Source organism: Excalfactoria chinensis, chromosome 8 (genome assembly GCF_039878825.1).
Source record: "Excalfactoria chinensis isolate bCotChi1 chromosome 8, bCotChi1.hap2, whole genome shotgun sequence".
In the NCBI taxonomy this organism is placed as follows: domain Eukaryota; kingdom Metazoa; phylum Chordata; class Aves; order Galliformes; family Phasianidae; genus Excalfactoria; species Excalfactoria chinensis.
The window spans coordinates 10,497,138-10,511,154 of NC_092832.1; the positions used below are offsets into that span (position 1 = coordinate 10,497,138).

The 14,017-nt window shown below is 39.5% G+C and overlaps 1 protein-coding gene across 1 annotated transcript in view; it reads right to left on the reverse strand.

The window, feature by feature from the left end:
* The window catches only part of TGFBR3 (transforming growth factor beta receptor 3), a 108,178-nt gene that overhangs the window by 82,864 nt on the left and 11,297 nt on the right, over positions 1-14,017 (reverse strand). The window contains exon 2 of the mRNA XM_072343592.1: positions 12,289-12,462. Coding sequence (XP_072199693.1) covers positions 12,289-12,349 — 61 coding nt within the window. The 5' untranslated portion in view covers positions 12,350-12,462. The remainder of the gene's footprint in view (positions 1-12,288; positions 12,463-14,017) is intronic.

The window sequence follows — 14,017 nt, forward strand, 5'->3', positions numbered from 1 at the left end:
CCTGGAACTTACTAGATGTAAAATAACTTTGCAGTGGAGTCAGCAGGCTGCGGGGCCTCATGCATGCTTTGTATGCTTTGAAACAGTCCCCAAGAAAGGGTATTAAACAAGATGAGTAATATATCTTCCCGTCAGACACAAGACACACATAAAAGCTGTCACTGAGTCAGCACATGGCAGTGGCGGTTTGTACCAGTTTGTTTTGCTGGAATTGGTAAGAGTCTGAATGTGACCCTTGCTATGCATCTCACATATGCAGATTATTATCTTTCAATTATTACAATTACTTTTGTAGAAGAAAGTAACATGTAAACAACCCATTTAAATAGATCCATAAGCAGTATTTGTTTTTATTTTGAGGAACAAACAAGAGCTTGTGACCATCTGTCTAACCTGACAGAAGCTGGAAATTAAGTAAAAGGTAATTTCATACAAACAAAAGCAAATAAAGAGTCCCACACAGGACCTGGTGAAGTTACTGTAAGTCTTCTCACACTGTTCAATTTTAAAAGGAAAAGCGTGTAAACGTCAATGCTATTGGTGGTACAATGGTGTATTTCCTTTCCATAATGTGTCATATTTCATTGTTGGAAACTATATTAAGTTGGCAAATCCTTTTTACAGATACAGTTACATTGGTCATGTGAATTTTTACAAAGCATCTGTCAGTTTTGCTTACTTTTAGGGTAAGTGGTGTACCTATGCCAGCTGTAAACTTCTTTGCCACATGCTTCATTTTTGGCTGGGAATGCTGTACTTAAGGGTTGATGTCTAACCAGCACCAGGTGAACCACAGATCAACAGATATTCAAAAGACTTTGGCAAAACTTTGATACCACACTTCCGTAAGAGGAAATTCAGTTTTGATCTAGTACAAACATAGACTGCTATAGAAAAAGGGAGTATCTCTATAGAAAAGGGAGGCCCACCCGCCCTGGCTACCCACTCTAAAGGGTGCTCCTGTGTTTGCTCTAGCAATCATGATGGTGCAGGGAAAACAAACAACTCTTCTGGGACTTCAAAAGCTCTCACGTGAGCAATGGGAGGCAGGCTGAAACTTGTTCTTCCTATCAGTGGTCCAGTGGTAAAACTTGCATCCACTTCCATAAAGTTAAGACCCATTATTATATTAAAATTTCATAAGATTCATTGTGCTTTTCTGCTCATACACAATCCACAGGCAATTCTAACATTTCATCACCGCAAGAGAGATTACATGGTCGAATGTAAGGTCAACTGCATAACTGCTTGGAAAAAATATATATATCCATGCCAATCAACTGAAGATTGGCATCAATATATTCCAATGGGACACCAATGACTTCAGGATACAAACAACCAAAGAAAGAATCATCACAATATGTGATTTCAGTGAGGTGAATACAGAGTATTGTAAGAGAATCTCACATTTGTGATTATTTGAGATCATCCAGGAAATTAGAAGGGTGGTTGTTTAAAAAGTCTGTACCAGTTGCTGTATGTATATATTAGGGGTTTACAAAGGCATCAAATACTAATTAGTGTTGGGATCACATTAAATAAGAAAACAGATGTCTTAGATACAGACAGATTCAGATACTAGACACAGGTGTAAGAATATACTCCAAGGAAAAGAGAAACAAAGCATAGCACACATTACAGTTATAGTGTCCCATTGAAAGGAAGTGATTATGTGAGTTGCCTTGCTTGCACTACAACCCTTGCATGGCATGTTCACAGAATCACAGAATCGCCAAGGTTGGAATAGACCTACAAGATCATCCAGTCCAACCATCCACCCATCACCAATAGTTCTCACTAAACCACATCCCTCAACATAATCTCCAAATGTTCCTTGAACACCTCCAGAGTCAGTGACTCCACCACCTCCCCGGGCAGTCCATTCCACTGCCTGACTACCCTTTCAGAGAAGTAAGTATTTCCTAACATCTTGCCTAAATCTCCCCTGGTGCAGCTTAAAACCATTCCCTCTCGTCCTATCAGCAGTTACACGAGAGAAGAGGATGACTCCCAGCTCACAACTTCCCTTCAGGTCATTATAGAGAGCGATGAGGTCTCCCCTGAGTCTCCTCTTCTCCAGACTGAACAAACCCAGCTCCTTCAGTTGCTCCTCATAATTCCTGTGCTCCAGACCCCTCACCACCTCACCAGTTTTGTTGCCCTTCTTTGAACATGCTCCAGGGCCTCGATGTCTTTCTTGCAGTGAGGGGTTTCCACTAAATCTCTCTAATTGTACTAGTGGTGTACAGCACAGAGAATCTAACTAGAAGTAGATAAGGAGAAAAATCCAGCCAACATATGCATCACAAATAAAGGAAGAATATCAAAGGACTTCTGACCAGGACAGCTGTGTTCTTAGGGTCTCAGGACACAAACTCTAGGAAGACAACCTGTGTTACACTGCTCTAAATTTTATGCCATAATATTATTCTAGAGTCATAATATCATGTGACCATTATCTGTAGCAGACACCTACTGGCTGGTTTTGAACAAGATTAAAGGGCAGAAGATGTAGCAACTGTGCAGGAAACTGTGATGTGACAGCAATCTTTGCTGTTACAGTAGCTCATAGTCCATAAAGGAGTAATCTGAATCCCCAGAGAAGTATTCCAGCAAGAAGCCCCACCAATGAACACAGGGATGTCAACATAACAGGCTGGCATCAAGGAATAATAGAGATGAAAAATAATCACATCCCTCCTACTGGATTGGAATGTCTCCACTTTCAAAAAACAAATGAAAGCAATTGGAACAGGGAGAGAAGGTAGGTACCAGAACTGGAGTGACTAAATTAATTCAGTCAACTGCATCAAAACAAAGTGTTTTGTCTATTGCCCTGATAAATCCAGTCCACTAGGCCAAAAAGCATTCGTTCATTGTTCAAAAAAATGTTCCCAATGAGAACCCAGATTTCATTTGACTTTTTCACTGAGCAATCTCATCAAATCATAGACATCCATAAGCACTTGACCTAAGAAAAACATCTCAAGTGCATTATTATTTCTCTACAGAGAGGGAAACTACATTCTAGGATTCCTCAAAGCCAGGAAAGGAAAAAAAAAAAAAAAAAAAACACTTTGTTAGCAATCTGTTTACCTGAAATCTTGGATAGCTTTTGGCTGAATACTTATATACAGTCATTCTATGTTGTTGAAACAAACAGAAAAAAATAAGCCGTTTAGAGAGGTTTTTTCCTGCATATAGGTTTTAACAACACCATTAAGCAACTCAAAGCTCAGAACAGTTTCATTAGAATTCTTTTCTCCTGAATCATACCAATAATATTTAAGTTGAGCCCGGTATTCATAGTGCTGACTTGCAGGCTTCTTGCTGCAAAGGTAGCTTTGAGATGCTGTAAATATAACAAAGACTAAGATAAGTCAGTAACTTTCATTTTTAGAATGAGGTCTTTAGAAAATTTACCAGCAACAGAACAGGGTATTTTTCTGGACAGCTTTTATTTTTTCTGCTACTGATATGAAACATTCCTTACTCTGAGTATTTCAGTAATATGGTTTTTTGTTGTTTGCTATTTCAGCTGTGTTTCTGCCTGTTGCAGAAAGTATTACTAAAGTCATCTAGCAAGCCTTCTCACAAGAGACACTTGTGAAGCATTTACTTAAGTGTTACAGTTTAGGCAATTGTAATTTTTTTCTTAAAACAAATAAATAAATAATTCTTCAGAGAGTCCTCATTATGCACATTTTAGCTCTCTTACTTCCACTTATGATGATACACGTTATCAGAAAGACCAAACATTAGCACTGAGGGAAGGAAAAGTACTGCTTCAGTTAGAAGAACAGCTACTACTGGCCAAGTTCCACAAAGCAGCCAAGACAAGTAATATCCACAGTAACCTCTAAAGAGCTTTGCTGCCATTTTTATCAAACACTTCTACTTTTTCAGCTTAAAGGTGAAAAAATCCCACATAACAACTAATTACAGCTTTGAATTCATTAGTGCTATGAAAGGAGATTTTCTTACTGATCTAGCATTTCAAAACAGGAAGCATGGAAAACTAGCAACCTTTTAAAGAATATATAACAAACAAATTACCTCCAAAGATGTAGAGTGCCTTAACACAAGAAACTGAAGCCACATATTGAATTTCTAACACATAACTCAAACTACATATGGATGTCCCACCTGCTGTTGCAGTCTTTCCTCTAATGATGCAAGAGTCATATTACACCTGAAAACCCTTTTCCCTTCAGTAAAGTAGAAGTGGTCTCACATTTCCCCTACCCACTTGATTTAAGTGTGACTGGTTCTCCTTCCCATAAAAACAATTTATTCTCTTTTTATATGAGTTGGAATGGTAGAAGAAAGAAAAAAGCAGCAGCTCAATCAGTTAAGACACTCCTCAGAACATTATAACTAATTTATGGCTTGCCAAAACTTCAACCAACTTGCTCCTTATCTGAGATCAGAGAGAACTTTCATAGTTCAGCATCCATTAGTCTAAACACAAGCAAGAAAGGCAAAAATTCTGACATAACTTTTAAATAAAGCCTTTGTGATTTTCATGCCTCCAAAAAAGGACATGGAGAGGTTTTGAAGAATTAGTAAGATAACTGTAGTTGGGACCAATGTGATCCAAGCACTTGAAAGCTATGACGTTAGTTCTTCAAACAATCCTGCATGGAAGAAGACAGGACAGAACACATCTGTTTTACGTATCGAGAGACCAAGACTGGGAGATGAAATTACTCATGTCAAGATCACAGAGAAAGCCACTAATCCAAATATAAGCCTTTCACCTTCAGTCAAGAGCCAGGGCTTGCAGATGACTCCCTATGCCTTCAGTCCACCTGTGGCCACCAGAACTAGGTGCTGCACAAGAAACAATGCAGTCAGTGGCACAGCAAACACAGACTCTACCCACAGCCAAGTACAGGCTGCAGCCAGAGGAAATCACTCTGACCATCTCCAGTACACACCCCACCCTCTCCCGAGGGTCCTGCAGACACAGGCATCACAGTCGCATTTAGTCACCACAAAGTAGGAACACGTGTACACCAAATCACACAGAGCAGCTGCATGTTGGCTATATGAAAAACGTGCATCAGTCCTGGGGCAGAAGGCTCCACCTCAGCTCTCAGATAGGGTCTGGGCAGGCACCACCCTGAGCCATGCAGGGTAGGGCCATTAACCAAGCCACCAAGCAGACCAAAAAGTGCTGGTACATCTCTGCTAACTGGTCATGTTCCCACTGCTTCACCACAGAAGCCTGGAATGAGCCATACAGCATCCACACCATGATGTCCTTTGCTATCTACCCTATGAAAAACTGAATAAAATCTCACTCATTTGAGCTTTGAGGGAGAGCAGGCAGCCTGCACATCAAAAGTACCTGACATCAACAGCAGGGCCACAACAAGGGCACAGAAAGGCAGCCAAGACTGAAGGGGATTGTGGCAGAGCAGAAGTAGACAAAGGGATCCTACCAAAACTCATTGCAGGGCCCACATGTCCCCTTGCATACAGTCTCAATCACATCTGCCTGCTGCCCAGAAGCCATGTGTTCAGTGAGAAGTTGTCTGCTCTGTGCTGCTTTAGTCACAGCTTCTTCGGAGACAGTAAAACTGTTACAAAATCACATCGATGTAACTAAAAGCAAAGCAGAGCTCCCATAATTAACTTCAAACTTTTGGGGGACCTGGTTGCAACATCTCAGCCTATGCATGTCAAGATGATAACAGGCATGAAGAACACAAGCACAAAGATAAGCACAAAAATCAATTATTCACCTGCTTTTCATGGCACATGTTAAACAAAAATTCTTAAATAGTAGTAGTAAATGCACAGGGAGAAGGAGAGGGTGACAGACAACAAACAAGGAGATTTCCAGAGTAAAGTAAAACTTGCCAAAGACATAAACTGCAAGAAACCTCAAAGATGTTTCCACAGCTTACTGCTGAATGGCTCTGTGTGCTCCTCTATGCACTGCTTCCAATAATAAAGGAATAAATATATTCTCAGGTTCCATCTCTTGACAGTTAAAATCCCTTTTTTATTAAATGCCTATTAGTAAGTCCCACAGTGTTGCAGTTGCCAAATAAGGGAACAATAGCTCCATCTTTTACAAAGTACACATAAAAACAAAGAAAAGCACACTGTGCTGGAAGCACTTCACAAAATTATTAAAAACCTTTGCTTTTGTCACCTGGGGTCAAAATTTATCCTTGGTGAAATTCCATTGACAGAGAACAAGCTTATACCAAAGAGGAATCCAACCCAGTGCCTTCAGGTAATGAAACACTGCACAGCCTTTGTGCTGATTTTTTTTCTACTCCAAATTCACCTCTCCTCTGACTTACAGCCTGAGGAACTTCAGTTCCTTTTATTGTCATTAGCACCAGAGAATAAATGTATTTCTCTTCTGTGAAAAAGAACATGCCTGGTCCTTATGTTCTCTTTATACAATAGGAAACCAGTATAGAAAAACCTGTGTTGACACATGCAAATATATTTAAGTGGAAATGCTTATCAAAGAAAACATGTTCTAGGAACTCAATTTTTCCATTTGAAAGTAACAACCGTGTTTCTAACAGTTTATGCTCCCTTTCTTGTTGAGACACCTTGGTCCACACTGGGGAATGCTGGGTTTTGAGGCACTACAGTCCTTGAAGCCTATTTTTTCCAGTCTTGTGTCAACAGACTGAAGTCTGTTGTTTGATGTTTGCACATGCCCTGCTTAGCCCAAATTACAGAAGTTATGTTATTCTACAGCAAAAGAAAAAAAGCAAGCACACAAAAAAGTGAAGGTAAGCAGATCCAAGAGAACTTTGGCATGAGTAACGTTAAGGCCAGCTGAGGTCATTTGATGGGAGAAGAATTTTAAAACAGATATGAAAGAAAATAACATTTTAAGGATAAATACATACTAGTTAGAGGGTAAGGAATGAGGTATGTTCCAAAGTACCTGTCAGTTCACCAAAGAGATGAAGGATTCAGGAAACTTCTGTATCTCTCTTTGGTATACATGTTTTTGGTTAACTAATAAGCGCTTTTTACTTTATCACTGAGATTAAGGGGTTGCGTTATTTTTAAGACAAATGACAAATGGAGAAGCTAAAACAGAATTAACAAGGGCCTGTAGTAGAGGAAAGGATATTTAAAGATCTACAAGCAAAATGCCAAATCCCAATTCCCTTCAGAAAACAGAAGAATTATTTTTAGCATAGTATTTATAAAATTATTATGTGATGCTTATAACTTGCTGAAGACCTAGTTTCCCTTAAATAAGACATAACAAATTTGCTTGGAAAGACAAGGATTAATGTCATTCAACACACCACACCTTAAAATTTTCTGTATAACTGTTTTTTCATTGTTTGAATACTATCCTCCAGAGATGCTCACTGATGCTACCATTTGCCTACATCCATATAATTCAAGTACTGCATTAAGGGCTTGATATTTCTTAGAATTCCTTTGGCATCATCCAGGGTAAATTTTAATCAAAGGATCAGACTTTCACGTTCACTTATAAATGCTCTGTTTCAGCAAAGCAATTAGATATACGCTCAGTTGTTTTGCTGAATCAGGACCTACATCAGTGCAGTGTTCAGAAATTCAACTGTTTATAGCTTCAGAGTCTTGCTGATAAAGGAAAAATGCACTCTGCTGAGTTCCAGCAATTCTGAGGCTGCAATACAACTCTCTTCTGAAATATATGGCCTTTCTTCATATTCAGCCACTTCAAGGTTTCCAGAAAATTGTGGTTTTTTGAAGATAAAAATACTATTTAAGCTTAAGCCACAGAGAAATGACACCATTACTGATTCACATGAGAGACAGACTGATTACATTAAGAAACTAACATACACAGGAGTAGATCACCAAACAGCAGAGCTGCCAGTGGTTCCTAATTAGCATTTCTCAGAACTGAGTGATGCGCCCTCCTTAAAGGAGCACAGCTGCTCCCTTCCAGCCCAATATGGGGCATCCTGGCCCTTCCAGCCCTGATGGTGCACAGTGTGGCAGTGGCACAGGTACAGCACGCAAACCACCTGCTGCTCCTTCAGCTCCTCTGTGAGCATGCGTGTCTTTAAACATTCAGAGTCCAACTTCCCTAGCAGACTCACTCATCCAGACACTTGAGAGGCAGAAATTACTGGGTAGTGTTTCAAGGAAGGTAGAGGTTGGTTATAATAAATGAACTGAAGGAAGAGGGAGGCGGAGAGTAAAATCTTTATGCATTTAAAATTCAAAACTAGTCTGCGCTGTACTTTAACCACCATTAACCACAATTTAAACCAAAAACCCCACAGCTCTGGCTACTAATATTTTTAGGGAAAATAAAGCCAGTACCTTACATCTGGGAAATATGCAGCAAACACAGTCCAAAAGGGAAGGAAACTTGTGTGACTCCCGTTTTCTTTCAATCCCGTCCTTCACCTCAGAGTGGAAGGACTTTCTATTGTACTTTGAAGACTCCTATATTGCTTTCACAGTGTTCAAGGCCAAAGGAAATTCCTCTTAAAGGAAACAAATAAAAGATGCCGTGACAGGGCCTGTTTCTTCCTATTGTTACGCTCGCTAATAGGACACCCATCACCGCCATACCTAGGGGGCACTCAAGAGATCAGGGTACAAGCAAACAGCCTTTCTGACAATGAAGCACGTGTGCTCTGAACACAAGATTGCTCACAAGTACATGGAGCCAAAAATAAAAAATAAAAAAAAAAAGCGAGGGTAAAGTAGAGTAGAGAAGGAGGAAGTAGGGCTGTTGAAAGAAAACCACAAAGGCAGATGTAATACAAGAAGGAAAATGTATAAGTTTATACAATAGAGGATGCATAAATTCTTCAACATACATCCACTTACAATTCAACTCCTATAGTCTCTCCAGTGGCTTGACCACAACAGTGTCACAAGAAGAGACATATCAACAAGGTAAGTATAGGCAACACAAAATATTAGCTGGGTCAAAGGAATGAGAACATAGCCAAGCGGGCAACTTTTGGTCATATCAGTGATATTTGTGCACAGCAGGGACAATTTGCACTACCCAAAGATCTACCTCAGACAGTGTAGATCCACAGCCTGCATCACTCTTCTGTTTTAATGTACACAGCCAGGCAATATGTCAAGGTGGAAAAAAAAGAAACGAGATCCAAATTTTAACAAACGCTTCCCACTCCCTGAGTAAAAGCTATATCGTTGAGGATCTGGCCCTCAGGTTCTAGGACAGGCACACATTTTGGTTTTCCTAAGGCTTTTTATCAAGACATCATACACTCAACAGCACCAATTTGCCATTAAGTAAATGTTTCAGTCTTTGATCTAAGCTACATTAGGACTGCATATTTTTACTCCTAAGACTACAAAGCTAGACTTGCTTATGAGGTTACGCATGGCTGCAGCATGTGCAGTTCTAAGAGTCTAGGTGAAGTTCCTATTGCAGGTTGCCTGATCTTTGTTCAAGCACATTACAAAGCTCTAATTTCTTCAGACAAGCAGATAGTTTGCCAGCAATTATCCTCACCATCCTGCTCTGCACCTTCCATTGGGAAGAAAAATCACAGAGAAATCCAGGTTTTCCTCACAGTATTTTTGTGTACAACTGAAGCAACAGAAATAGGAGACTACAAGAAATCAGTGCATGGGATGGAACTAAAACAGATTCATGTAAGCATTTAGATACACACAGAGGTAAGAGGAAATAGAGACAAACATTACTTGAATATTTGTATAAAACAATTCCAACACAAAAATCAGTGAAGAGTATTCCTTAATTGATTAGCATGAAGAACAGGCAGTCTTGTAGCTCAGGTCTGAATATGCATCTCTGCGCATCATGACATCTAACTCAGGTTTTGTTTTCTTGTTTTTTAATATATATATTTAACACACGACTACTTAAAAAAGCAAACTGAAAAGCAACAGATTCTGTCTAGAAGATTCACTGTATCTGAGAAGATAATGCTTAAAGTCTTAGAAAATGAGAAACAAGATCTACAATATCAGTGGAGGACTAATGAAAGGTTTGCTTTCCAGTATCAGCCTCCCTACTTAAGACAAAGAGGAGGCTGGAAAAAGGCTCAGTATATAAAAATCAGCACCCCAGGGAGGTGGCATGCTGCCCCCTGCCTCCCCCAGGCCTCACCACAGGCATGCAGGGATTTTATTTATGCTTCTCAGCTTTATTTATATTTCTTAGTTTTATTTGTACTATGGGAAGTACTAGTTTGTTAATTATTCAGACTTGATAAGGGAGAGTTCTGTGCTCTGGTGTTTAACAGCTAAGACTGTGGTACTCTGGCCATCGCACTGACAATAGCTCAGTCATTTGCCACTGCTTTTTCTACACTGAAAACACACTGCTTGCTCCCGTCCCTGTTTCACTTATAACCACAAACTCTCCTATTTACTTCTGTGACTGTAAAGTTTAATTGTTTATATTAACAGGACTTGATGACTACTAACAGAAAAACATTGCAAAAGCCCTCTTTAAATAACCTTCACAGAGCTGTCCTTCCTCAGTTGTAACAGTATTTGCTTCATCTCAGTCTCTACCCCTCCTTCAGCACTATCCATCAGTTCCTTATTGCTTGTATTTTACTGCAATCCTGATACATTTTAAATGACACCTGACTTTCTCATTAGGCATTTATTGCAAAAATTAAAAGCGCGGAACAAAACCAAAACCCACTGAGCCCACACAGCCAGAAACCATGACAGTAAGACTCCCCTCTATCCTCTCCCTCACCAAGAGACCCCACTACTCCCACCTTTTATTTCTCTTAATCCCATGCAGATAGTGGGAAGGATCTCCAGAAGTGAACCAACTTTGAAGCTAGCCCTGTTCAGGGGTAGGAGGCTGGACTGTGTTTGCAGTGGTTCTTTATGGTCAGGAGCAACCTATGAACATTTCACGAATAAGCATCTAATCAGATCCATGGAAATTTTGACTTTGAATAGCTGTCAGTGGAGTAAAACACAGAACTTGGAGGTAAAACCAGAAAGAAACATAAAAGATTGCAAAAGATACTAAGGTTTCTGTACACTGGATAACTTTCTCACAGTAGCACTGTATTTGATAGCACCTTTAAAGTAGGGGTTTTAATTAAAGCTGGCATTAAGCAATTTCAGCAATAAAATGGAACCGTGGTTGTTACGAACTAGAATGCAGTTCTTATTTTTTACACTGGTACTTTCTCTTAAAGTAGATTTTTCATGAACTGACAATGACTCAGAGTCACACAAAGTAATCCCTCCTGAGCCAAGATCAGCATTCATACCCTCCACTCAGGCCACAGACACTCTGACACGCCCTTCATTGCTAAAAGTTCATCCGTAATGAAGCTATTGCAAAACGTTAACATCATGTACTATTAAATAATCAAAGTTACTAATGCTGGATGGATGCCTCCAGGAGGTCAGCCCCAGAGAAAGTCCCGCAAGGTTTGAGGGCTTGAAACAACATAAATTTCCATGCTGATGGTGAAAGGAAGCCAAATTGTAACATATTTAATTGCTCAGCCACATCTCTTCCAAAGCTGGTCATCTTTTCCACAATGAGGACATCTCAGATTTAAGAAAGCCATCTGTCCACTGTCCACTTTTCCCACTACCTCATTTTGACTGACTATATATCCTCTTGGCCACTTCTCCAGTGATCCATGCTGTATGCAAACTGGACACATAAGAGACTTGCCCTTGTAACCACAGGAAGAACTTTGACAAACAAACATACTCAGAAGAATCACTTCAGCACTTGAAAAAAACTTCAGTATAATCTTGGTGCTTAAAATCTACAGATCTTTCTCATTTATCTGTCACAAGTTATATAACCCCTGCTGAGGACAAGATGGGCAGCAGGCACAATCCCTATTAACAGCAATGCATCTTCCTAGCCTATGAGACCTCCAATAACACTGGCAACTTTTAATAGAAAGGTCTTTATTATCACCATTGACAGATAACTTTAAAATGGATCAGCCACCTGTCAGGAATGACATAGGTGAAGCTTGTCCCATAGGAGAAAAAAGATGGTTTCAACACAATATCCTTCAGGCTTACTGGTCTGGAATTTTTGTCTAATTTCTTTCTATGAACCTTGAAGGAAGCACTAGACTGGTATGTGTGTTAGTACTGCAGTTCTTGAATGGTTTTAACTGGTAAGACAGCTGCATGGAAACCCTTATAGAAACAGCATTTCACACATTCACACTAGCTGGCCTATGTTTTTCCAATGTTAAAACCTACTTTTGATCAATAATTCTGAATATAGACAGTAAGTTACACCAAATGAATGATTTGCATAACGCCACCACCTACCTGCATCTGCAAAACACAAAATCATCAAAGCAAACACTGGAGTCACACAACTTGAAGACATTTTTGCAAACACCGTCTTCTTAAATCAGCTCTTTCTGTAGCTCTTCATGTAGATTTACTTCCTTTGAAAACTGTGGTGTGCTTTGAAATCAGATCTTCCAGACTTCTAATTGCCTACAGAAAGAAGTAAAAAAACAATATAAATACATCTTCCAGAAATGTTACTAGCTACTTAAATTTATCTCTCTTGTAATAACAGAAATCCATCACAACACGGACTCCATGTGGCCCGCTTTCAAGCTCTGTGGCTCCCTCACAGAAGCAGACTGACTTGCACTTCCTAACAGTTTTTAGCACACAGAATTTCAGGTTGAAATTCTAGAACTGATACTTTCCAATGCACCACTCCTCAACATGTCCCTTTCAGTGGCTTAACAATGCTGCCCAGATAATAACGACGAAGGAAGGAAACCCTCTAAAGAAATGGAAACTCCTGTATTTCTAACAATTGGAGCTCATTCTAGGGAAAACAAGTTTACAGTAGACTCTGAAGAGGGACATTCATTCCTTTGCACAATGGAAAGATCTGTATATCTTCTAGGGGGGAAAAAAATGGAGAAGGATGAACAGACACAGGCAATGCTAGCGACTGAAAACAGCTCAGAACAGGAAAACCTCAGAAAAATCACAGCTTCCCTGGACAATTTACAGGGAAGTAAAACTAACTGTAAAACTAATTCATCCTGAACATACTGGAAGCAACCTGTGAGATCCCAGATACCTCTTGTTACACATGAACATATACACCAAGAATGTACAGTTATACAGCTAAACTCATCAACCCAAAAAGGAAACTAAACTTTGTGGTAAATTAAGGTCAACCTTTTTTAAAGGGAAACAAATTGTCGACAGGAGTGTTGGACAGTCATTTAAACACAGAAGCTTTGAACATGAAGATCCAAGTCAAACAAGTTTAGTGCCAAAATGGCAAGCTATAAGGAATTTGTGGCAGATACTGAACATCATTTGGGAAGTCATATATGAGCTGGAATCATTTGTTGCTACTTCCTTAGATGAAGAGAAACCTCAATGTAATCAGAATATTTGGTTGTTAATTCAAATTTTAAATACTGTCAGACAAATGATAAACACAACATAACAAAAAGCTTCTAGCCACGTTGCCCTTTGTGGACTCTGTGATACGTACAGGTCCCCTCCAACTCAGGAAAATCTATGACTCCATAAAAGATCATCACAACACACTGAAAGGGCAAATAGGCAATGAATGAGAATTCAGAAACATGATGAAGTAGTTACACATTACTGCCTCAACTCTGAACAAAAGTAAACACAAAAAGAGCAACTTGAGCACATTCACTCAATAACACACTAAACAGGAATGCGTATGATATTACTCAGATAACTGCCATCAGAACAAACCTCCCATTCTTCAGTGACATTTTTTATAAAGTACACAGCTATGCAGAAATAAGGAGTACAGGGAAGGAAGTAGAGATAAAGCTTACATTGCTAAGAACAGCTGAGCATCGCATTCTCTAGTGACCATCTACCTAGGTATGTTAAAATGGCAAATTCAGATTTAGCTTTGATTTGGGAAAGATCATTTAAAAGGGGGAGAGAATACACACGTACTTTCATTCTCAAGCGAAAATGAAGAGAATGATATTTTATCCCTGCCATCCACCAAGCAAAACATTCGTTACTCAGA